The following is a 27,017-nucleotide window of genomic DNA, read 5'->3' on the forward strand; positions in this document are numbered from 1 at the left end:
CAAATGCCGAACACAAGTCTGGCTTAGCCAGCCCAGGCTGCGTATTTTGAGACTGCTGTAAGCCTCCGACCAGAAACACAGCTAAAAGCAATGTGCAAAACAGCCCGACCCTGGTACAAGTTTGCCAGGTCTTGTGTGGCTGACGAGGCCTTGTGCCTTTCCAGCTGGAAAGTTGCAAGTCAGGGTCAACACCAGAGACAGAAGCTGTATTTTCTCTGTTATTCTTTTTTCTCTCTCTCCCACTTTTGTGCATGCTCATTTTGTTTTGTCTTAAAGGAAGCAGGGTCAGACATTTACAACTGATCCAGCCCATCTCAACTAACCTCTTTTCTTTTCCTCAAAAGAACAGCTTATTCCCATCTTTAATACCAACTAAGAGACTGTCAAACAAGGAATTTTTTTTCTTCTAAAGGTTCTCTCCAGCTAAAGGGAACAAGGGATGCTGTTAAAATGAAAACCCAACTTAATACTTCACTTTTCAATCGCTTTAAAGTGTTTTTCATTATTTTCTGTATCTTTAATAAAAGGTTTAAAGGATTTTTAATTATGTGTTTGGCATGGGACTAAGCAGGCTGAGCTCTCTGGATAACAAACCCCAAACCTTGTTTAAAATTGTTTCATGTTGCAGAGTTCCAGAGTCACATTAACAATGTTGACTCTCTGGACGCTTATATTCTGTCAAAATTAATACGGTATTCCTCAGATGGTGTAAATTAGCATCAGTGGAGTTAGACTGATTTTCCCAGCAAAGGATTTCAACCATTTTGTTGTTTTTACAGAATTAAGCTCCGGCTGTTTCTGCAATTACTCCTAGGAGAGAAAAATCAGCTGGCAAAGAGTCAGCAACAACTGCACAAAACTGTGTACATTTATAAAGGAAATGAAGCCCTTAACAGAGCTGCGGAAACAGATACATTTGCAACACTGTGCAACAGGAGGTCCCTGAATGGGCTACTGTGTAAATGGAATAACCATTTGGGCAATTAAAGAAGATTAAATATGCACATTTCAGAAACACACCACTGCCCTGGCTTTTGACTAATTAAACTTTAAATTAACTGGTTAAAACTATGCTAAAGAATCTTTTATCAAAATCCCCTGGTCATTTCTAATAGAAGAGTTTTCAGGGATCCATCTGAAGGAGTAAACTGGTTTTTGGGGAACTGAAAAGACTTCATTTAGAAGGAATTACTGGAGATGTAGAGGCTTACACTTTGAGGTTAAGCTGCCCTTCATTTTCTCAGGAGCAGCCTTTAATTAAATGCAAATAATCACAAATTCCATCCAGGAGATTGCTGTAATTTCACAAGTAGTTACTACAGTATCTCATTTAAAAAGGAAAAGATGAGGGCAGCGCTGTTGGGTGGATGAGAACATGGTGGGAATCCAAAAGGAAAAGGCTCAAATCCCTGCTAGGGTGGGCATACTTTAATCTGTTCCTCTTTTATAAATCTGTCCGTGCTCACCTCATTTTGCTGTTAACCAACCAGGTTGTCCCTTCATGACACTGCAATGGAGTGTGATCTCGCAGCTCTGAAAAAAGGAACTCTAGCGGGGGTAGGAACTCATCTGTCTCTAGAAGCAGACAGACCAGATTATTTTTAATTAATATTTTGCTGCCCGAGTTTCAAGCCAGGTACATATTTCAACAGAGATGATCTTTTACTGTGCTATTTGAGTCAAAGTCTACTTGTGATATTAACATCTCTTTCCTGGCCTCCCACTCCTTTTATTTAGACAACTGAAATCTAAAATCAGCTAGTCTGCAACAGTAAGGCACATAGATCGGTGCTTTGAGACAGGTGGCCTGGTTCTTCACTGCCTGCCTCCTTGCACCTCATGTAATAATTTAGACATACACAATGGTAGCATTTTCCATCCCCTTTGGCCAGCTGTACATGCAAGGAATAGGGTCCAAATGTCTAAGACGTAAATCTTCGCTCTTTTATACAAGTGAAATGAAATGGAGTTACTCCCCATTTACACCATTCTGAGATCTGAATCTGGTCCCAGTTCTCCTTCTCTCTCATCTTTCTTTGTGATCTCCGAAGCCCAGACAATGTTAAGCGGACTTCCCTAAATTCCATGCCATTCACTTAATACTGAGTTCACTGTACCCAGATGAAACAGGGCAGCAGAGTTGGAAGGAAAACAGTTTTCCTGTCCCACAAGAATTTGAAATTTCAGAAAAATTTCCCATTCCACATCAGGACAGAAAGTCAAAATCTCAAAAACTCTTGTAAAAAATAAAAATCAGGTCAACCGAAATGCTTTATTTTTATCATTTCTAAATGTTTTGTTTTCAACTTTTAAAAAAGTTTACTGTAAATTAATTTAAATTTCAAAACAAAGAATTGTTTCAACCCAAATGGAGGCCTATTACACCCAAACCCACTTCACGCTCAACTCTTCCAGTCAACAGGCACTGAAGGCCTGTTGCAAAAGGACAATTTTTGCTTTTTTTCAGTAGAGTTCTTTACAAGACGGCTCTGTACTTCTGGGCACATGGACACTGAGAGGGGAATGCTAATTGACCCAACCGGCAGGTTAGCCTTTAGGAAAGCCACATAGAAAAGGTACTCCAGAACAACTAAATTCTGCTTATAGCAATGCCTGTTAGGTGATTCATCCTAAAAACAAACAGGATATCGGAGGGACATCAAAAAGCACCAGATAGACCAGAAGTATCAAAACAACAGAGATTATCAAAACTAACTATCCAGATGATCAATTCTGTTAAGCAGTTCTTCTACACATTTCTAAATTAAGTCATTTCTTATACCAGAAGCCAAGAATATGAGGAAAATCAGATTATACATGATTCACAGAACAAGCCCATTGCCAGCATTTTACCAATGCTATACACCTTTCACAGGTTCTCTTAGATACAGATCTATCTCTACTTCAGACATTCTAGTCTGAAGATTGTCTTTTGCTGACACTTAGAAGAATGCGACTGTGAAGTCTCTTATTTCTTATGATGAGAGAGAAGTCCAGAACAAGACCCCAGACGTTTGGCAAAGGGGGATTTGGAACTGGAAGTTCATGCCTCATCCCTCTCTATAAAAATGGGCTGAACCAAGACTCTTGAAACTTTGGAGGAAATGAACGTTTGCATTCTTGGCCCATTTGTAGCAATGGTATTGATTCAAAGCGGCAAACTGTGGCCTTTCAGAACTGGCATAATGATCCCACACATTTTTTCATTCCCCCTCTCTTATGCTCCCTTTCTTTACGTCTCTCTTCCCTACCCTTCTAATTACTTAGATTACTGTCACACCTAGGAACCCTAGGGACGGACCAGGACCCCACTGTGATGGGTGCTGTACACACATAGAAAGCAAGATGATTCCTTCCCTCCTTCCTTGTCTTTTAGCCTTGTGTCCTAATGCTACTGCAGATGTAGCTCCTCCCCTTCTGACCACGCTCCACTCGGCTCCTCGCCCCACTGAAGCGCAGCAGGGAGAGGAGCACCAAAGGATCTTCCTTACGCAGACAGGAGTACTCATCAGCCGGCGCTCTCCGCCTGTAACTTGAGGGCAGAGCACAGAGGAGGGCACCGATTAGAGGGAGTGGTACGGGGCCTGCATGTCAGCAGCAGGAACGACGCTCCCAAAGTGCAAGAATTACTGTAAGGCAAGGGTGAACAGGGCCCAAGAAATTGTCAATGTGCAGGATCCTGGCACTGTTCTGAAGGGGTGAGAAGTCCAGTGTTCATGCCAGGTTAATCCTTGGCCTTTGTGATGGAGTGCAGAGGCCTAGAATGTGAGCCAGCTCTCTGGTCACTAGTAGTACTAACTCGGTTCCCCTGGAGAAGGCCTAACTGGAGAGAGGTGTACCAGATTACCAGGCCAGATTCAGGCTAGTCAGTCAATGAGCCAATCAGCCCAGTAACAGGGAAATTGTGTAAAAGGGCACAGGAAGGCATGCTCGGCGGGGGCGGGGAGGAGAGAAACAGAAGGCTAGTAGAGCCTCACAAAGGGAGTTCTCCAAGTAGGAACCTGAGATGGTGCTAGCCCACTGGGGCCCTAAACGGGAATATTTGTGTCCCCACAACACATCATAAAAAGCAAATAGGGGGCCCCTTGAGCTGCTCGGGGCCTCCCACCCCACCTCACCCCACATCTTTTAGAGAAGGGGTTAGAAAGCTGACCTACAGCATAAAGGTGTGGGGACACTGCTATGTATTGGTGGAGGGATTAAAACACTAAATCAGCAAGATGGCGGCGTTTACAAACAAGGAGGTCTCAGATCTGTCTGTGTTCCTGAAGGAGGTGGGGGCGTGACATGGCATACCACCCCATCTCCCTGGTCACTCAATAACAGACCTAAAAGTGGCAATTCTTCAACAACAAAAACTTCAAAACCAGACTCCAACGTGAAACTGCAGAATGGGAATTAATTTACAAACTGGACACCGTCACATTATGCCTGAATAAAGACTGGGAGTGGTTGGGTCACTACAAAACCTAAACCTAATTTCCCCCATACTAATTTCCCCCTACTGTTACTCACACCTTCTTGTCAACTGTCTGTAATGGGCCATTCTCATTACCACTACAAAAGTGATTTTTCCTCCCTTGGTATCCTACTCTTAATTGAATTGTCTCGTTAGACTGACCTCCCACTTTGCATGGCAACTCCCATCTTTTCATGTACTGTGTATTTCTACCTGCTCCTGTATTTTCCAAACCATGCATCTGATGAAGTGGGTTCTAGCCCACGAAAGCTTATGCCCAAATACATGTGTTAGTCTCTAAAGTGCCACAAGGACTCCTCGTTGTTTTCACCCATCAGTGTTCCTCTGGTGAACGTTGCAAAAAAGGATGACAGTTGTGATGCAGACACACCTCACTAGGAACTGTCCCTAGCTCATCAGATCCCTTCATCTACTGCAGGCCGCAGGATAGTTACTGGAGAACAACAACTTTTGGCTGGAAATGAACTTTTGAGTCAGAGTCCAAATGCTCCATATCACATTACAAATCTCCTGCTCCTCACCTCCCTTCCCATTCTATTTTTGTCTCTGTTCTTGGAGAAACTAAACAAAGCAGTAATGTATTTTTCATGTGGTGATGTATTTCCTTGCTGTGTAGATGTGCAGGAACCTGGCTGTTCTAACTCGATAGCTGGGCCTAGACACCAGATCTGCCAGACGACATTAAGTGTGTACGCATGCACTGAACTGCAAGCATATGTTGAAAGCACCACATGTTGCAGGTTTGTGATACTTTGCATTCTCTCATATGAAAATATACTGAGTGGGGGCGGTATATCTGCCCTTGTAATCTCTTTAAAGCACAGAAAAAAGTTCCACATATTTGATTACTGATCTCCTTTGTATTAGAAAAAATAGAAAATAGAAAAAAAAGAATATCAGGGTTGGAAGGGACTTAAGGAGACCATCTAGTCCAACCCCCTGCTCAAAGCAGGACCAACCCCCATGCAGATTTTTGCCCCAGATTCCTAAATGGCCCCCTCAGGGATTGAACTCACAACCCTGGGTATAGCAGGTCAATGCTCAAACCACTGAGCTATCTGCCCCCCAACTCCTGTGCCCTTTACATTTCAGCACTGGTGTAATCTGCTCTATCATTAAACTGACCGTTTTCATTCAATAGGTTGATCAGTGCAGCTCCCATCACAAAATCTCCCTTTATGTAGACCACCCTCCCCTCGAGTGATGGCAGAGGAGTTCGGACTGCTTGGGAATTCCAGTGAATGAGACATTTTTCTTTCAGTCTGAAACTTTTAAATTTAATTCGTGGAGTTAATTTTGGGATTAATAAAACTCAACTTTCTGAAGTCTGTGGGCCTGAGTCTCTCTGGCCTTATACTTTGCCTTATTTATATCAGTGCTACCAAATCAAACAGGAAAGATTGTAACTGAGTCGCTAAAAGGAGCAAAGTCCTTGTGCGTTATGCTGGAAATGTATAAACACAGAGCTGGCTAGAGAGGTCCCTAATCTTGTTCTCTGAGGCCTGCTCTACACACAAAACTGCATGACTTTAACTAAAAGGAGTGATTTTAAACCAATTTAGAAACGTGGGAGCAAGTCCGTGTGTGGACAATCCTTGATGGTTTTAGGAGTGTCTTAAATCACTCTAGTTTAAGCCTGTAATCGATTTAAGCTGAAATGATTTAAGAAGCTCTTGTACTGATTTAAGACCATCCAGTCACAAAGTAGTACCTACGTAATTAAATCGGCGGCCTAACCATATAAAGTCCAGAGAAGCTCTGGACAGAATGAGAAAGAGGCACTGACAGACAGCAGGGGAGTTGGGATGTAGTCATTAGTGAGAGTAAAATAAAGAAATCCTGTTAAATTAACAAACACAAATAACAATCAATCAAAAACCCCATCCCTTGTACATTTAAAGATAAAACCAAATTCAGCCTAGTAGCAAGGTTCAAGGAGCTATTCAAATCAATGAGGTACTCTTCAGAGGAGAGCAATTTAGCCCACAAAAGCAATAAAAAGAGCATAAACTATGGCAGGTGAAATGTAAGAAGGAAATTAGGAGCCCTAACAGGAGATTTGAAGAGCAAATAGCCAAAGGCAGGAAAACAAACAAGAAGTCATTATTTAAGTATATTGGAAGTAAGAAGGCTGCCAGTGAATCAATAGGGCCACTGGACCATCAGGGATAAAGGGAACAATTGAGGAGGATAAGGACACTGCTGACAAACTAAATGATTTCTTTGCAGTAATCGTCACAAGAGAGGAAGTTGGGGAGATGTGAATCCCAGAAGACGGGCTTTTTTGGTAATAAAGATGATGCAATGTCAGAGATTGAGGTGCCAAATGAAACAGATGAACTGAAGAGCAGCAGGTCCTCACGACTGGATGGTATACACCCCAGGGGACGGCAGAAACTTCGTAGTGAAAAGGTTGAGCTACTAACAAAAATGTGCACTCAAATCCCCTACTACACCAGATACCAAATGACTAGAGGCCATCAAGTATTGGATTTACCCTTAAAAAGCCTCTTTTTCATATGGGGTACAAGGAGATTTGATCTCTGATAATGGGGGGGGCGGGAATCATTTTTCATTCTACCAGGGCGTAAATGAAAACTTGGTGTGCAGAATTCCGAGGAAAAATCCATGGGGTGAAATCCTGACAAAACGCTCATTGACTTCAATGGGGTCCGGCTTTCAGCCATGGACTCTTTTGTTGTCTAGCACTGGAGCAAGGGCTCGCAAACGTCACTGCACCACAACCCCCTTCTGACAACAAAGTTACAACATGACCCCGGGAGGAGGGTGGAGACTGAGCCCCACTGCCCTGGGTGGGGGAAGCGGGGGCCACAGCTCGGATGCTGCCACCCTGGAGTGAGAACCACTGCACGAGAGATCCATACATTGCATTGCAGTCGCGGCTGGAGCCTGATAAAGATTAGGGCCTTTACATCGAGAGAAGCAGTTCTGTAGAACTTGGAGAGAGGTGAACTTGGAACAAGGTGAAATATACAAAGTGCCTGAGTGGAGTAGAAAATCTCAAAAAAATGTATTTCTCATCTTATAAAAGGAACAAAATGAATTAAGAGGGGGGAAATGTACAATTTTTGTGAGAGAGGGAGAAACGTGGCCCCTGCAGCAATAAAGCTGATGCAACTTTAAATCTAATTCCAAACCTAACCACTTTCAGCTGATTGATTACAGTAGCTGTAAAATATAGAGGAGAACTTTAAGCCGCAAGGCTGAGTATTTTTACTTCTAACGCTGGCAGAGCAAAATATCTTCTTACCTCTAGGGAGACCCCAGAGAAACCAGCGACAAGGGAGCCCAGACTGTAGGATCACATTTTATTCAGAAGAAATTTTTAATGAAAAAAATAATTAAAACAAACCCTATTACTTTAAACCATTAGTAAGAGAAGCCCGCCTATTAGCTGAGATGAGTTCTCCTAACTCTAATCCATCTTCACTGCTGTGTTATTACTCTACTGTTTTCATGTAATTAAAATGTGGCAGGTACTTTACACACCAGGGGGACTAATTGTATTAAAATAACTCTTTATAACCAACTTTACAAAGCTCTTTTTTTCTTATGGTCTTTTAATAAAGAAATCAGGATAGTATCACTACTCAGCCTTTATACCGCATACACAGCAACATTTAGCCTCTTTCTGTTGTTAACAATTCACTTGCAATATTTAAATACACATTTTCAGCTTTAAATGAGACTTCATTTATTTAAACAAAAACATCACACAGGCATTGGTCTGTTCCTCTGCAATGTTTAACTTTAAGAAATGCCAGACGCTGGAATTAAAGACCCCAAATCCTGTAAATCCTTGAGTGGCACAGGAAGGAGAATGGGGAGTTTCTGTGGGCTACGATTAGGGTAAATCTCTGACTGACAGGGGTTAGCAAGAATCTTTTGTGTGGGCAGATTACTTCAATTTCCTACAGCAGGATTCTAGTCGCTGTTGGAGATAGGCTATGGGACTAGATGGACCACTGGTCTGATGCAGTCTGGTAATTCCTATGTTCCATTTCCCAGAAGGTGAAGAACACAGAATGTAACATGGCAGGTATGGATTTGCAGAAATCAGGTCAGCCTGGACTTGCAGAAATCTCCACACAACACTCAAACTCCCTCTCTGCTCTTTGCATGTGATAAAGTCACACCCTCCTGTGCCGGGGGAAATGGAGGCAGGGTGTGGATGGAGCGTTAACGTGGCCGGGGAACCTAATCTCCCTATATTTGGGTTCTCCTACCCGTGTGAATGAGAGATGCTGGCACACATGCGTTTGGAAGGAGATACTGGCTTTACCCTGTGGTGCGGATTTGAAGGGCCAGCGGAACTTGGAAGTTACAAAATAGTTTCCTTGTAAATGATTTTATAGGATCTGCACTTTGCAGGAATTGTCATCTTGCAAGATGACTTAGGAACAAATACATGTATTACGATAATGTCTAGAGGCCTCAATCAGGGATCAAGGCCACTAGACACTGTACACAAATATGACAAGACAGCCCCTAACCACAGAGTTTACAATCTACAAATAGGATGAAATAACTGACTGCAGCTATAGCAAATAGGAGAACAGGGGGAAAATAAGCAAGCAGTGAGCCAATCCTGATTAGCTTTATGAGCAGAAGTGCAGTTTGGCATTTGGCATTTAATGAAGCTTATTGGCCATTATTCTCTTATCAACACTATTTAGCTGTCTTGCTGTTATCCAAGAGTCTCCACAGATGGGTCCCATGGGAAATGTTTTAAACTGTTACATTATTTGCAATAAAAGGCATCTGATTCTAGCTTTGTGGAAGGTGGCCAATGGTTTGTCATTCCTCATTCTATGAGCCTACCTGGCCTCATGTTATTTGAAATTAGGAACCTGTTTTCTTGTGTGCTTAAATAAGTACATCTTTTATTGTTATATTTGAAAATCTATACAACAGAACACTATTTAAAGATGGTCTAAATTGATTACAGTAATTGTCAAAACACAGGTCCTTAGCATCTAACTACCAAGCATATATGTACATAGGTATGTGTGTATTCATTAAAAGGTAGTTACCAGCAAGGTCCATTGTTAAAGAACTACCTTATTAGACATTATGAAAAGCGGAACTCAAATAGGAAGACAATTAGGAACTTGCGCTACAATCCTGCAATTGGAGCTCCAAGAATGAATCTTTGCCGATCCCACTGACATCATGCGGCTCTGCACAGGCATAAGAATACATGCCCACTGGACACCATGGGTCTGATTATCCTCTGCTTTGCATCTTGTGCAGCCATTCATTGCTGTGCAAACTGGGTGTCAAATCCTACACACAGGCGTGAATGACTTCCCCAGATGCAAGGCAATGGAGATGCAAGGCAAGGCTGCTTAAATCAGTCTGCAAAAAGAGAAGCGCAGATACTTCGTTTCTGTTTTAAACCTTCAAACATTTAACCTTACGAAATACCAAATTACATGAGTTAGGCATTCGTCATTCAATAGCACTGGTGTTCAAATGTCCCGCAGCCAAGACTCATTTGATAAAGGGCTGCACTGGGAAGAATGCCTCCGCAAGCCTGAATGGTGGAAAACGAGTAGGGTGGAATTAAAGAGGTGCAAAGGTATTTCACTTGATTTGGTGCAAATGGAGAAGATTGTTATCTCCATAGGCGCTGACTCTGGGGCTGGAACATCCACGGGGAAAAGTTGGTGGGTGCTCTGCACCCACCGGCAGCCCCCTGCCCCACCCCAGCTCACCTCCGCCTCCTCCCCTGAGCGCACCGCATCCCCGCTTCTCCTCCCAGCGCTTGCCGCCGTGAAACAGCTGTTTTGCAGCATAACAAGCTGTGGGAGGAACGGGGAGGAGAGGGAATGCAGCGCGCTCAGGGGAAGAGGCAGGGCCAAGGCAGGGATTCGGAGAAGGAGTCCAATAGGGGCAGGGAGAGGGGCAGAGACTTTGGGGAAGGGGTTGGGATGGGGATGGGGCAGGGGCGGGAGAAGTTGGTGCCTATGGTTATCTCCAGAAGAACAGCTCTGCTTTGGGAAGGGTTCCCCGCCCCCAACGCTGTCCTTTCCTCCTCCTTTCCCCAGTCTCCATTATCAGCATTCATTAAACTCCTGAGGTTTCCATAGCAGAAGGTTTGCTGTGCTTACTAACAGGCAATGAGCACACCTACTGGATATAATGTGCCCTTGTACTGCAAGGACCTCCCTGTGAAGCTCAACTCACTGGAGCTTTATGGGGTGAGCTGGGGGGTGGGAAGAGGACAGGGGGCAAAGTGTGACCTCATTCACTGCCTACCAGCCAAAGGCCAAAAAACCTCCTCCCCACTCAGCAGTGCTTCTTCCTTTTGCTGCAGATGACAAATCTCCTTCAACAAAGAGTTTTGTCTTTACAACAGAAGTACACAGTCCTTTTGGCAATTCCAGACATGTCATTATCATTCTGCATTCAGCGGAGAGACCTGGAACAAGTACACCAGAGGAGAAAGATCCAGGCAGGACTTCAAACCTCCTCCATCTCTAAAACACACTTCCTGACTTGTAGCAACCTTCATGGAACTTGGAGGGAAGATCATGGGTTGCAGGAGGGAAATGTCTGGAAAAGACACCAGGCATTCTGCGCTTCATGCATATGACAAGGGAAGTGTGGGGGGCGGGGGGTTAAACTGCAGTTTGAGCAGTTCCATACATAATTGATTCAATAGTGAGCCAGCTTAATTGAATAAAAATGGAATCCTTTCATGTTATTACCCTGGTTATTACCCAACCAGGCACATGAAACATGACTCACTGGCCCCACCCATTCAGAGATCAGGAGGAAAAGAGCATGGGGGTAAGGGGGAAGCATTCTAAAAATGTGTTTCTGGACCATCTCGGACAGTTGGGTAACAGAACTGATTATGCACGGATACCTAACAGTACTGAACTCTTTCCTCGGGGACTGATTCAGTCACTCTGAGTCACACACCCCTATAAGGGATTGCAATGCTTGGGAACAAAAGTAAAAATTGAAAGTACTGTGCCCACTGAAACACAGACTTCGCCTGGGTTTTGTGGCTCTGTGTCTGTGACAGAGTTTGGACATTGGTGTATATGTATATGTGCATTTCATTTCACGACGTGATTCAAATGTATTGGCTTATACCTGAGCATAGGTTTTACAAATCCCTACAGAACAGATCCCCTTTCAGGCTTCAGGATTTATAGCCTGAATTATTATCACCACAAACTGTTCACTGCCTACTAAACGTACACGTTATGAAAATGAATTAATTAAATACCTATTGGAATCTATTTTACCCTAGGACTGGTACAAAACCAGTCTCACAGAGTGGCCGGCCCTTTAAGGGGAATTGGACCCAGCCGTATCTGTGACCAATTAGCGGATGCTTTAAGGCCAGGGATCAGGTGATCGCTTGAAGATCACCTCTTCTTCATATAAGCCAGCAAGTAGCGCAGTTGAGCTGAACAGCTGCAGGCACTGCCAGGCAGGCTCCTGCAAGAGTCCCTGGGTCAGGAGGAAGAACCCAGTTTACATATCACTCAAGCAGAGTACAATCAAGAAGGAAGTAGAGGCTTGCCTGGGTTCACAGGGACATAATCCTGTAGGGCATAGATAGGCCCCTGCAGAAGACCTTGGCCAGGGAAGAAGGATACGATTGATGTGTTGAACGTATGTTATTTTGCAGAAATAAAGCTGAGTCTCTGAAGAAAACGGGACTGAAACCCAGTGGCTGGCGATTGTTCTTTGGTGCATAAGCTGGTGAGTTAGAACACTGGCTTACAACCAGGTATTAATAGCTGGGATAAGAGCAGTTTTCCAACACTGCAGCAATATTCATGTCCCAGCAGCTATTTTCTAAAATGTATTACTGTAAGAACACACAAGTTTTACTTAATAAGGGCACTAATCCCATCAAAGTAAATAACTGGTTTGGTAAAGCTTTAATCATTACTAATTTTCGCTCACCCCTTAGTTAACTATGGGTAATAGCTAATTTCTTCTAGATTACTGCTTTAAAAGGTTTTCCTCCCAAAGCACACATGCAGTACAACTGCATTGCCATTTACTGTACATCTTGAAAGTACAATTGTTAGAGCGCCACAAATTATAATGGCATAGTAAAAAGCAACAGAGTCCTGTGGCACCTTATAGACTAACAGAAGGTGCCACAGGACTCTGTCGCTTTTTACAGATCGAGACTAACACGGCTACCCCTCTGATAAATGGCATAGTAGTTAGTCTGTTGGACTCAACCTCTTCCGACTGTCAAAGAGATAACGTAGGTTAGGTCTGATCAGAGCTTGGACTGAATCAAGTGAAGAAAAGGGGGGAAAACAAAGACGAGATGCTTCAAAAGTGCTAATCTCATCAGGCCCCACAGATCTAAGAAACTGACCAGGTGGAATCTGATCTTACAGCTCTCTCAGGAGATAGCTCTGTGGTTACATTTTCAAAGTTAGCACCATCTAAAGACCCTGATGCTCCCAAGCAATTTCCACCTGACCAGCTTGACAAAGTTCTCTCTTCCTCAAGACGTAATCCTATCGTTATTACTCTGCTCAGCTCGCTTTCAAACTGGAGTCTGGTGAGTGGCTTTATAGCAGATCTTCCCGAGATGTGGATTTAGTGTGTCATGGTGCGATGTTTCACTGTACGCTGACTTTTAGTTTATCTCCATGTGTACTACAGGTGAACCTCACTCCCGTGTGGAGGGCCAACTAAAGGTCTATGCACAATTTAACTCCTCACAAAAGAGTGTAAATAGAATTGGCTCCAGAGGCTGGAATTGATTCCTGTGTAGTCTATCTCCCATTAGGTTTGACAGGAGTTTATCCATTGAACTTTGGTGGGAGTTGGATTGGGCCCTGTATCTGGGTCCCAGTCAGCAGGTGATTCCGGCTTGAAGTATTAACAGGAGAACCAGATGGACACTCCTGCATCCAGAGGACAGACTACGCTCTGCTAATTTTCATCTAAACGAGACACGCAATGTGACCAGCTCTTATGATTTTATCAGAAGTTACACAATTTTTTGGCTGTTTTTCATAAAGCCTCAGTTTCTGGAGACATGACATTACGTTAGAATCGCATCTTTCATTTTTTTAAAAAGCTTCTAGCTCTCATGAAGGAAAGCTGAAAAATGTAAAGCAAAAAGGCTCAAAAACAGAGACAAATAATAGGTAAAAAAACATGCCAAATTGAGCATGTTTTCAAATATGACTTTTCAGCCAATTTCATTATTTTGGGGGAGCTAACGCATGATTTTTGAATGCCTAGGCTTGATAAAACTGCATCCAGCCTTGAGAATCCTTCTCCAGGAGATTAAGTAGATTATTGAAGATCTTCACACTTGGCCCATAATATCTGGGAACCCAAACACCATGAAGCTGTATCTTAAATGATGCCTGAAGGAAATTTAATCGGCCTCCCCCAGGATTCACCCCCCGTTTTGAAAACCCCTACTTACAATTGTGAAATTCATAACCTTGAGAATCCAGATGGTCATGGCAAGGTTCACCAGGATTAAAATCATTAGGAGTAGCACAAAGAAATAGAGGCATCTCTTCCTCCAGCCGTAAATCCCCACTTTGTATACCTGCGGGCCTTCTGAGCTCTGCATGGCACTCCTGTGTGCGTACTGTTCCTGAGGCATCTGAAACAAGCACAGAAAAATAAGCATGACCGTTACGCTGCAGGACGAATCAGATGGTGAGAAATGGCTTGTGAGAATGACTTGTCTTGGAACATGGATCTATGCTGATTAGAGCATTTTTAAATTCAGAAATTACCAGCTGGACAGTGCCTCTCCCTGTGGCTTGTTTCTGTGTTGTTCCTCTCACAGCTCATTTTATATACATCATAATACAGTTTTTATAGAAGCGCACGCACTGTGTAAGGGCTTCCCATAGAGACCACTCTCCAGTGACTCTCTCAGCAGCTCCGTTTTTTGCAAGGCAGGCACTCCGGGCCCTCTCAAAATCTGGAGAGTAAAATTTTTGCATGCGCTTGGGCAAAAGAAGTTGAGTTCAGCAGTTTGGTTTGAAGACGCAATATTACTTCTCAGAGGCTTTCATTAAAAAAAAATCACCTCAAATAGAATTATTCTTGGTGGCCAAGAAAAAGGAGAAGTGGGGAGGAGTTTGGCTTCTTTATTTCTCCCTCCTCATCCCTACCCCCTGCCCCAGGGAAACTTAAAATGTGAAGTTCTCCAGCTGCGCATCCCAAATCAAATTACCGCTGAAAGATTTACACCGAACGGAGGTTTCTGTTATTGCTGGCTCTGCCACTTACACTTGCTTTGCTGAACAGGGAGGCACTGCGTGTTTGTGGCAGTGCACTGGGAAAGCCATGCAAGGGTCTTGGGGGTAAAAGAGGAGAGAGAGGAAAGGAAGTAGGTGTAGTTACTAAGGTGTCTCCAAACACCAGCTCTGTGGTGTTCCTGCAAAATGCACAGATTTTTTTTGATTCCACCAACAAGAGCCTGGTTGCGCAACCCGTAGTTTCTTACTCATGTGAACTCTCCCCTGGATTTCAGTGAGACTTCTAGCATGAGTAAAGGCTCCCATTCGTAAGGGGTGCACAATTTTGGTCACAGGAATAGACAGTAGCATATATGCCATAGTCCTGAGCAGGGAACCATGCAGAGCTGCACCCCGTCAGCTGGAGCACCAAGGAGTTTACGTTTGCCTGAGGCATGATCTCTTTTGGTGCTTTCCTGGGCACAGAGGGGGTGGGCATGTTGCATTAGTCATTGTCCACTCCAACATGCTGGCTTCCTGTGCCTCTTTGCACCCTTTTTCTGGCATCTTGCTCCCAAGAGAAGAAGGAGCCACTTCTGCACTTCCAAATCACAGGGGTTGGACGAGGCGCTGGCACAGCCCTTCGGGTGTAAGAGAAAGCTTGTGAGAGTGTGCGCGTGCAACACTCCTTGTACACCCCTTCTCCCCTGTGCACCCAATATAATGGTTGTCACAATCTGGCCCTTAACATCCTAACCACGGCGTGAGCACTACCTGCTGAACTAAACTACTGCTGTATAAAAGGTTCCCGACTCATTTTGCAACAATTTCATAGGATTTCCCCAGGGAACTGCTTCTTACGTTTGCAGGCCTGAAGGGACAAGCCGAAGATCAAAGAATCATGAAAATGTTGGAATGGAAGGGACCTCATCAGGTCCATTCCTCTGCACTGAGGCAGGACTAAGAATTATAACCATCCCTGGATAACTGAAAATTCCTAACACCAAGTAGTTTGCTGAATGTTTTGCAATTAGCCTGCTAGAGACAGATTAAGAGGTTACTGGGAGCTCTCTGGAGCTACAGACTCAAGGCCACTGCCTCCTTGCTCGCTACATTTTCCATCAGTCTTTGTTTTACATGAATTACAAAAGTTGCAACAGAGGATGAAGTGACATACGTCCTCCTCCATACAAGATGGTGAGAACAAAAACCTAATGGAAATGAGAAGTCATTTGGTAGCAACATCTTTATTACCACTATTAGAGTATTTGCCGGCTTTTAGGAGGAGTTTTGCTCAGAGCTTGTGTATTCCCTGGGCCAGGACTGTGCTATTAAGGCATAGTCCTCGGGAGATACTGGTGCAGAGCCTACCATGCGTCCCTGTGGGGCAAATTCCTCCTTCGTGTAACTCCATTTGCTTCAGGGCTGAAGTTCATGTTGCATCTTTGGCAACGGAACAACTCATTGCTCTTTGGCCATTTTGTGCTACCCGCCACAGCACAGGACACAGGTGATGGCAATTCTAGGAGGCAGTCTGAAAGCGTCTAGCTTAGGAATCACTACCAATCTCTGGCCTTTGTGCCAACTTTTGTGCTGAGATGGGAAACAGGACGGCTAAAGGGGAGCTTTTCATTCACAGAGTGAGAGGTCAGCAGGCGTTCCCTCCTCCTTCACTACACCTCACACCTGGGCTCTGAGTCACTCTACTCATCCATTTTGTGCCCCTCCAATTCATACCAATGACAGGTTCAGCCCCTGGCTCTGGTAAGGTGGCTTAGTGTCTGTACTGCCAACTCACGCATTCAAAATTCACAGGTCAGGCCCCCCAAAATGTGAGATTGGTTTAAAAATCACAAGATTTTGAAAATAATAAATGTTGGGGGGGGGGTGTTTATTTGTATTTTAGTTTTTAAGCTGAGAGTACACTTGGGTCACATTTTCAAACTTTTCTCCATAACCTGGAGGGCTAGACATTTGCTTAAAAAAAAAAAGAGAGAGCTGAGTCTCAAGTAATAACATGACTCCAGGAGGTGGGGCTTTATGTAAGACACCAACTATCACAAGAGTCCACAGTACAATCTCCTCTGCCTACTTTTGAGCCCTGCTCAGCGGCAAGATTGAGTTTACTATCTTTCAGACACGAGGGACTGTATTTCCTTGCAAAACTAAGCCTAGAATCATGTGAGGCACAGAAATGTCAGTCAGTAAGAATAGCCATTCCCAAGCAGGGATATCTAAGAGCAATCCAGAAGGTGGAATCTATGTCTCCAGAGATAAACCCAGAGACAAAGGGCCTGGGATTTCCCTTGCAAAAATACACTTAAATATAGTGTGAGGAGCCCCCTCCTGCACCCCAAGCCCCTCATCAGAGCCCTCACCCCCCTCCCTGCACCCCAACCTCCTGCCCCAGCCCGGAGCCCCCTCCAGCACCCTGAACCCCTCATTTCTGGCCCCACCCCAGAACCCGCACCCCCAGCCCAGAGCCCGTACCTCCGCCCACACCCCACACCCCTGCCTCAGCCCATACTCCAAACCCCTCGGCTCCACCCCCGAGCCTGGAGACCCCTCCTGCACCCCAAACTCCTCATCCCTGGCCCCATCTCAGAGCCCACACCCCTAGCCGGAGCCCTCCCCCCCTCCCGCGCTCCCACTCCCTGAGCCAGCCCAGTGAAAATGAGCGAGTGAGGGAGGGTGGGGAGAGCAAGCGACAGAGGGAGCAGGGATGGAGTGAGCGGGGCCTCAGCGGAGGGACAGGGCAGGGAGGCAGGGCAAGGGTGTTGGTTTTGTGCAAATAGAAAGCTGGCAACCCTAAGCAGGGTATCCTGGAAAGCACACACTAAATGCAACCTCTCCCTTGGAAAGCCTGAACTGTCTCTCTAATCTATTGAATCATGCTGCAGGCTCAGCCAGTCAATGAACCAAACACAAGTACCACATGACTTCAACACGTGACTTCAATCCAGCTCCAAACTCTGTGTACATTGCAAAAAAGTTTCCTCTTTTTTTTCCCTTCCCTGTGATTCAGAGAGTGGGGAAAATGTCATGTCCAACTTTGGTAAACGTGCAGACACCAAAAGATTTCTATGGGAACAGCACATAGCCACAGAAACAGGCTGATTGTGAGTATTTCTGTGGTTCACATTTTGTGCAGCTCTCTTCTGAACAGTGATGTATCACGTACAGTACTGCAGCATATATGGGGCCACCCTACGTTTATAACAAGAATATAACATAGGATTCATAGAGAAGGAACGTACTGCACTGACAACAAAAGAAAATGCTCAGACCAGGGCCGGCTCCAGACGCCAGCGCACCAAGCGTGCGCTTGGGGCGGCATGCAGCGGGGGGCGCTCTGCCTGTCGCCGGGGGGGCGGCAGGCGGCTCTGGTGGACCTCTCGCAGGCATGCCTGCGGATGCTCCACCAGAGCCGCGGGACCAGCGGACCCTCCGCAGGCACGTCTGCAGGAGGTCCACCGGAGCCGCGGGACCGGCGACCGCCAGAGCGCCCCCCTGCGGCGTGCCGCCCTGCTTGGGGCGGCGAAATTGCTAGAGCCGCCCCTGGCTCAGACTGTCCATTATCTAGAGGAAAAGAAAAACTGATGGACTTACAGTGCTGAGGGATATTAAACAAATGAGTAGAATGAAAAGCTTTGCAAGGCAACTGCAAAAGAAGCAAGAAGCATCTGCTATCAATATTCTACCCTATGTGTGAGAGAAAAATATGCTAGTTATAGTTTACATCTTGGCAATTTCTCCCAACTTAAACATGAAGCAGCAAACTAAGCACCACGAAGAAGAGTATTATCTGGAAAGAGTGTTTTGTTTTGCAAGGATTCTTCCTTTAGAACTGCATAATACTGGTTTGTAAAGGAACATTCAGAGGAGGGGTTATTTGTTGAGCTTTTAGGTTTTTGTTTCAAGACAGGATAGACATGCCTAGTGTTTGACTGTACGTTAGCGTGTGAAAAAGTTATATGCTAACAGAAGTGGTAAAACCAGAGAAGTAACATAGCCACTGAATACATCAGCATTGAAGCGTCCCACCTTTCCGCACGCTGGGTTTCAAGACACTTGCGTGGAGTATCAGACAGTCGCTGCCACTCTTGCAACCCTGCTCAAAATCCAGAACTGCAGAGGTTGCCCTTTACAACTTTCCGGTTTTGCGCCCGGCTGCCTCACTCCCAATATTAGCTGCTTACCCTAGAGACGCCTTATACCAGATACCACACACAGGGCCTGCTCTAAAGTCCATTGGAGCCATGGGAGCTTTTCCTCTGACTCAATGGGCTGAAGATCAGGCCCAGAAGGAGACAGCTTTATTTACTTCTCAGGCTAAGTTTACACTACAATCTAGAGATGTGACCCTGCAGCTCATGTCAGCTCTCATCTCTATTTATACTTCTGCTGGCTCTAGGGTGACCAGACAGTAAGTGTGAAAAATTGGGACAGGGGGTGAGGGGTAGTAAGAGCCTATATAAGAAAAAGCCCCAAATATCGGGACTGTCCCTATACAATCGGGACATCTGGTCACCCTAGCTGGCTCGCTGAGAGCTAGTGGGAGGATGCACACAGGAGCAGGGGATAGACATACCTTTAAAGGCCACTGGGACAGTGCCACACAGACTTCTCCCTGCAACTTTTTGCAGCAAGGCCTCGGTATCTGCAGAAGCCTTTGTAACAGTTGTTATGGGCTGAGGAGCGCCGAAAGCAGACTCGGCCGAAAGGGATCACAAATAAAAAAATTAATAGAAACCACTTTCTATAAATCACACCATGTCTCATTAGTTACAGTCTCACACGCGCCTTCTCGCTTTTATCAAGCCCTGCTTGCGTGGAAATAGCAGATTGTTGATTTCCTGTTTCATACAGCTGGAGCTAGTCTTGCTCAGGCTGCGTATCTGCATTATCAATTTATTGAACAGGAGTTGTTTTATCTTTACAGGGAAGGATTTAAAAAAAATCATCTAATAAGCAACATTTCCTCTGGAAACACCAGTGTCATCAGATTTCCCGCAGATTTACAAGCGGGCAAAGCTGTGTTGGCTAAATCAGGGCTCAGAGCAGAGTGAGTCCTAAGGAGGAGGAATCAATGCCATTCCTGTGCCTGGGGGGGTTTCTTTTATCTAAATCATTAATGTTTTGCACCAAAATGATTTCAAACTGAAGGGAAATACACTGGGAGCAGGGGAGTTCTGCCTCCGTTGGGAGGCCTGCATCTTTTGTCTCTGCAATGTCACCAGCGTTCTTGGAAATGACCCGCTCCGATACTGACCCACTCATCTGTTTGGAGCTGCAAAGAGCTGCTTGCTGAAGTGAAGAACTGAGGCAGACGCAGCTTCTCTTCTTACCCAATGCAGTCAGACCCCAGCCGAAGCTTTAATCTACTATACTGACATCATTCTACAGCACGTGTGTGTGTGTGTGTGTGTGTGTGTGTGTGTGTCTGTGTGTGTGTAAACAGCTGTACCTCTCTCTCTCCACAGCGCAAGACAATACAATTTTGGGTTTACTCTCCAGAGGGGGTGTGCACTTCAGTGCTGGGCAATTCCTAATTGAGCTCCCCCATGCAGAGCTGATCTCAGCATCTGTGTGAATATAGCTGCAGCTGGGTGAGTCTCTACCTGTGTGTGGTGCTGGAAGGGGGCTCGAGAGCCTGTCACAGCAGCACAGAGTATGGGGAACCCCGGCTGGTGGGGCAGGCGGGCTCAGTGGTATCCCAGTTGGAAGTGGCACCCGGGGGGGAACTCGTCACAAGAATCCGTGCTAAAAGGTGCTGACCCTCTTAGACACTCATCTGCAAGAGGGGCTCCTGATCTGGAACTCCATGGGATTTGAGAGAGGCAGCGTTTGTCCCTGCAGTTTCCCTGCGACAATCAAAGTGGGCAAAACAGCCATTTGAGCTTACAGGTAGTTGTTTGTTTGCACAAAACAAATGCATATGAATCAGAGGCTGGAGCTACAAAAATGGCTCAATACTTTTGCAGAATATTTATTTATTTGCCTGAGTTTGCATGAGCTAGTGGACTGATCAAGAAACTTTTAAATTCTAATCCCCAGCTGTTCTACTGATTCACAGAACGGGCTTGGGCACAGGGACATGGGAACTGCCATCCCAAAGACCATTATCAGAGGAAGGTGGAAAAATCCCCGTAATAGATAATTATTGCATAAATGCCCATAGGGGAAGCTCCTTTCTGACCCCCAGACAACTAATGGAGGGTTTATATCCTGAAGCATGAGGATTTATACCTCTTTTATAGCTCAACCTGTCTTATGTAACTATGGATACTCTCATTGTCTATACAAATGTCTAATCGCTTTTTTTCACTTCTCAATTCCTTTTCCCGCCCATGGCCCTGGTTTATAGGTCTTGGAGTTCCAGTCCTCTTCTCTTCAAACTTCTCTTGGCAGAGTCTTTCCATCATATCCACAGTCTTCTACGTCCTTTCTTCTGATCCTTTTCCTCCCATGCTTTCTTTGCTGGCCATTCTTCTCAAACGTCCAACTTACCTTAAATGTGTGCTCTCCAGCCTATCACTGAGAATCCCGAGTTCATCCTCCTGCTAATTTCTCCCATGCCTGCTCTGTTTAACCTCCACTTGCCTCCCAATCACCTTAGTATATTATTTGCTACTACCTGTATCTTCTTTTCTTCCATCTCTGCATGATCCACCATTTCCAAACCATACAGCAGGCAGGGACAAACACCCGCAGCACCCACATAAACATCTAATCCTTTTTAAAAAATCTTGTGAGTTCCACAGGTCAGCCATGCATTGTATAAAAACTGGGCCTCCACTCCTTCCCCTTTATGCCACTGCTGCATTCAAACACAGTGACCCATCCAGGCATGTCTCTTATGGTCAGAGGAAGTTTATTGTCTGACCTAAGAAAGTCTTAAGCAACTTGCAAAGGGAGCAAACTATGGCATCAAACCACATTCCTTACCTGTGTGAGAGCGTGTGGTTACATTTCTAAACACAACTACTTCCTTCTTGTTTTCCCCAGGTGACACCTGCAATAGTGCAAACTGTGCACAAGTGCAGGTTTCGTTAAGTTCCTACAGCTGCAAGTGCTGTACCATGATCAGCGGAAATGGAGTCAGGGGGCCCGTGTTTGCTGGAGTGACTGTTATTGCAGGACACCAGCAGAATAGGGAATGTGGGGAGTGACTCTGGAAGCAACTCATCCACATGGAAGGAGCCATGCACAGCGTTTAATAAAGTTCACTTGTTCAGCCTAACCTACATTCAGCTTCACTCTCTGTGAATGAAACAGGTGCCCCAAGAAAAGCAGTGAGCACAGGAGTCCGGTCCTCATACGTTGGTGCACGCCAACTATACATGGGAAGAGAGAGACGGGCACAGGGGATATAAAGAGGAGGGAGGGAGAATGGGGAGAGAAAAGTAGGGGACAGGATGAGAAGAAATAAGAGGACAAATAAAGGGGTAGGAGAGCGTGCTAGAGAAGGAATGAGACCAAAAGAGAGAAGAAGGATGAGTCACAACAGAGCAGTTTCAAAGCTGTTCCCTTTTCCCCACAAACCTTTAATGGATTTTCACACAGACAAAAAAATACAGTTCCAAACACTCTGGATCAAATGCCTCTCAGGTGTAATTCCAGCAAAGCTGCTCAAAGAAGTTAAACGGATGAATTTGGTACATTTCGCCACAACAGAACTATGCACTGGCAAAGGGTATACTATGCCAATGGTCCCTCCGAGCACTCGGACCTCCAACATTATTATGAGTGCAATGAAGACCTCTTTGGGACTTTACATTAAGACACCAGGCCATAATGTAGCTGTTTTCACTTGTCCCCAAAGGTTCTATTCAGAGGGAGGAGGCTTTAAAACCAAATTCTGTCCTAAATACATGTGGTCTAGGCTTTCAGATAGTGCTCATCACCACGGTGTTCAAAGCAATGTGAATTTCCTATGCACAGCTGAGAACAGAATTTGGTTCAGTTTTGAGCTACCAAGAAACCATGTTTTCTCTATCAATGGTATCCCTCTAGCCATGAAACACTCTCCCTCTTGTTGAGATGAGTTCCTGTCTGCATCCTGTAGAACTTGCCATACCAGTATTGCCCTGGCCTCTTCTTTTGTCATTCAGTGTATTCTATACCAATATGCATTTCCTCACCTTTTGCTCCCTACATGGTGTAAACTTTGCTTGTGTCAATCAGAAACACAAACAGGTTTTGCCTGCCATGTGCAGGCAGTGGTTTGTATTTGTAAGTATCAGTTATTACTAAATGCTGCATCTTTGTTTATAAATATTGTTAGTAGATATTTTAGTCATTGTGTGTTTTAAGTTTCATTAACTCTATTAGCTAATCATACACTTTGTAATTATCCCCAATAAAACTTTTAAATTGATTAAGTTTAGTGTGTGTGTGTGTGTCAGCCTGGTAAATAACAGGCCTGCATTTTCTTTCGCCCCTGCGAGTCCCCCTCCCCTCAGCTCATTAACCCATTAGTATCATTAGCCAAAACTATTTACAAAACCCATTCCAATTAACATACATTATTTATACCTGGGACAAACCACAGCACAAGCCGCCTCCACAAAGGATCTAGAAAGCAGCAATAAATTCCAGCCTCCAGCTTGCCTAACAAAGCCTGAACAACAAGAAGCAGATACAAGAGTGAAATATATACCAAGATATTTTACTCCTATGTCTGTTTTCTACAACACTGTCTAGTCCATTCTCTGCTCATCAGACATCTGCTTTTACACATAACTGTGAGGTGCATGGAGTGGTTTGGTGAAAGAACTGATTCTTATGGGAACCTTTTTTTTCTTTTTCAGTAACCCTTATCGGTGAGTTTCACTGTGAACAAAGGACATTATGCTCTTTCAAATACCCACCCTGATTCCGGCAAGTGTAAGGGTATCACTAATCCGCTTTCTGTCTCCACAGTCAGAAAACTTAATCTCTGATCTCCTTTGTACATTAACCTCTCTTCCTCCACGATCCTCTGAAATAAAACTGGTCAGGAATCTTTTGTCACAACTTTTTTTGGGGGGGAGGGGGGGAGGAAGGGGTATCAAAATATTCCAATTTGTCAAAACCAAAACTTTTCATGGGAGGTCAGTTTCAATGAATTTGTCGACTCAGAAAAAAACATTTTAAAACGTTTGAAATTGTCAAAACAGAACATTTTGAAATGTTCAGAATGAAGAATACTGTCTGTTCAAAATTACTTTTTGGTTCAAAAACTAAGCTTATTAGAATTTTTTAAAAGTTTAAAAAAATTAAAATGGTCAAAATCAAAACAACAGGTTTCAAAATTATCAAAAGAAACTTTTTGAATGTCTCAAACCATGAGTTTTTTTGTGGGGGGTGGTGGAGGAGGGAATTTTTCAAAAATTCCAAGATTCCGACTCTTTGACCCAATACGGAACAAGAATATTTTTTGAGACCTCAAAAATTTTCAAAGCCCCCCAAGCTCTATTTTGAAAACTCTTGATGTAAATGGACTCACTTAACACAGATTTAGCTCTTGATAGTCTCTGGAATCCAGCTCCTCCTCCCTTCCAGCCATCATCTTCTACAAACTTGCGTGTTAATGTAATTTCCATAGTAACTACAGGTGACTTTAAAGATGTGCTCTCCTTGCTCAGTGAACTGCACAAGCCTTTAAAGATGTGCTCTCCTTGCTCAGTGAACTGCACAAGCCTTTATTTTAAACCAATGTCTCGCTGCTAATGGACCAAATGAAAATCTGAACAATGCCACATGAATCTTTGCTCTCCAGCTGCTACGCCAGAATCCATGTTGGACATAGCTGTTGCTAATGGAGCTACAGTTTTCTGCATTTCCTTCTATCCTGGGATGTCACCTTCTCCAGAAAATGCAATATTTTATCCTCAGATGCCGCAGGAGTTTTATTTTACAAAATATGTTTCAAGCCCTCCTGGTGGCAAAGGAAATCTTGAAAACGTGACCTGGACATAACTTACGCACCAACGTCTGCCTGAGTCTGCAGACAGCCTCCAGCAAAGAAAGAAGCAGCAGCCAGTATAGCCAGTGAGGAAGCTGCCACACCTCCCCCATAAATCTGTCCCTCCCTGCCCCATTCTGAAGCTAGGGAGATACATGGGTGTGTTGGTTACATCTCTGTGAGACTGGCTCTCTCATGGTGCGATGCACCCCCCAGGGCTCCGCACCAATGCTGCCCAAAATTCATTCAAGGAACAAATCTACTTTACACCACTGCGTCTATCCACAGGTTCCTGACTATTCAGCCTTGCTCCGGCTTAGCCTACAAAGCAGTCCCTCATTGGCGACACAGAGAGAGGCTCCGGCCAATCCCACACTGGGCTTGATCGGCTCATTTTGTCACTGAGAATGGTGTGGGTCACCAAAGGGAATGGCCACTCGGCTACTGTGTGTTGGGTCCTGCTGGCCAACAGGAAGAGCAGGCTCTGGGTCTCTTTTCCTGTTGACTCAGCCCCCCGTTTGCCCCGTCCCTTTTGGTAATGCAGCGCTATCTTACCTTCCCTTCTTAACCCTACCCACATAGCCTGGCTCAAAAGCATCCTCGGCCCATCAAACGTCAGCTCGGCGAGTGTCTGAGGCGAGGCAGGCTGAAGCTAGGAAAGAGCCTGCCCTTCTGACATTTTCATTGGCCCTGGCAAACAAGCCATCCCCTAACTTCCAGACACTAACAGTGCATAGAAGGAGATGCTCTCACGGCAGAGGAAAGCCTCCAGCTTTAATGTTGCGACGGAGAGGATGAGGGAGTAAAGCACAAATCTGGCAGTCTGCTAACCAGGGAAATTAGTTGTCACTAATGTGTCTTAGTTATTCTTGGAAAGAAGCTTAATCCTAAGAAAATGTGCAACTAGAACAGAAACACAAGTTAAATTAAAGTCTTAGTTCTAATCTCCTAGACTGGGCTTTGTGTTGTCTAATGTGCTTTATTCGGCTGGTGCTCTACCAAACACAGAAGCAAGTGTTGGAAAAGAGAAAAACAATTGCTGAAAAATCATAAAGTGATGATTGGCATAGGACTACCTCCTGTTCTAACAATCTCGATATATTATTTGGTGAATCCGTAACAGGAACACTTAGTAATAGCCAATCCCTACACCCCCCAAGCCCATCAAAAACGCTACTTTCCATATGCATTTATTACCACTGCAGACAATGTGCTGTGTGTAATATCCACCGACTGCATTTCGACTACAGGACTTTTTGTCTTGTATTTTTGCTACACAGACACATGCTGATACCCTTAAAATGCTCTTTGGCTGCACTCAGACTTGTGTTAGAAAAACAAAAAGTTGGGAATCATTTGGTCAGTGTGTCTGCAAATATCTGCACACTCAGAGGCAAGAGCTGAATTGGCTGCAGGATTAGCGTGAAAGAAAAGTTAGAAAGAAACTGCCACCCAACCCAAAACTAGTGGGATTCTTTAGCAAACATGCCACAACCGCATAGTCCCAAATTCTTCCTCTCTAAACAATTTGCTGAAAGGAAACAGCTTCTCCTGCACCAGAACAAAAGAACAGCAAATCAAACCAATTGTACAGAGAAAGAACAATAGCCTTCTTACCTCTCTTTCAGTTCCCAGATGCAAAATATACAATCGTGGCGTGTGCTGGGGGTACACAAGAAGATGCTGCGTTGCTTTCAGAACAGCACGAGGCCTAGCCCGTGCCTGTGTTTAGAAGCTGCCCCTGTCAGATTTTCCACCAGCAGAATTGCAGCCAAGCCCCTGCCCATGCCTGAAGAATTTCCTGCACAGCATTCCCGTTCTTTTTCTAACTGCTTTGAAACTACACTCTGTCTGTACTTCAATAAGGCTTTGTCAGGCCAAGTTACAGCTACTGGTCTGGCTCCAGATATCAATTGAAAACACATGTGTTTTGCATTCAAGAACCCTTCCCCCTGACACACCCCTGCACTGAGCCTGGGGTGGGTGATTCTGCACATCTTGTGTTTGCAACTACAAAGCAAGCCATTTTGGCAACAAATTTGAATGTTAGAGTCATTTTCTTCACCAACTTTTCTTGAGAGTGGTAGGTTTTGCAGCTAATATCTCTACTGTTTCTTAACATTCTGCCAGTATCAACGCTCTAGGGCTGACCTGGGTTAGCAGGCAGCTTTTCCAGCCCCAACAAAAGCAAAGTAAGATAGGGATTCAAATTTCAATTCACCACCATGTTCCCCTTACCTTTGCCTCTGCCTCTAGTGAAATTTCAACTGCAAGAAAAGAAACGATATTTTTATCCCCTCTAGACTCAGCTCAGCGCATCAGAGCTGTACCCTAATCTTGACATACACTCCTATAGCTGCTT

General features: G+C 44.6%; 1 protein-coding gene across 13 annotated transcripts in view; it reads right to left on the reverse strand.

Annotated features, from left to right (window-relative positions):
* SGCD (sarcoglycan delta) overlaps positions 1-27,017 on the reverse strand; it is a 511,873-nt gene that overhangs the window by 165,826 nt on the left and 319,030 nt on the right. For all 13 annotated transcript variants that reach the window (XR_005583592.1, XM_039484141.1, XM_039484136.1 and 10 more), the window contains one exon: positions 13,935-14,120. Coding sequence is in view for 12 of the 13 variants with exons in the window: in XM_039484141.1 (XP_039340075.1) it covers positions 13,935-14,120 (186 nt within the window). In the remaining variant the exon portion in view is untranslated. Of the gene's footprint in view, positions 1-13,934; positions 14,121-27,017 lie in introns of those variants that run through there.

Source organism: Mauremys reevesii, linkage group 8 (genome assembly GCF_016161935.1).
Source record: "Mauremys reevesii isolate NIE-2019 linkage group 8, ASM1616193v1, whole genome shotgun sequence".
NCBI classification, from domain to species: Eukaryota; Metazoa; Chordata; order Testudines; family Geoemydidae; genus Mauremys; species Mauremys reevesii.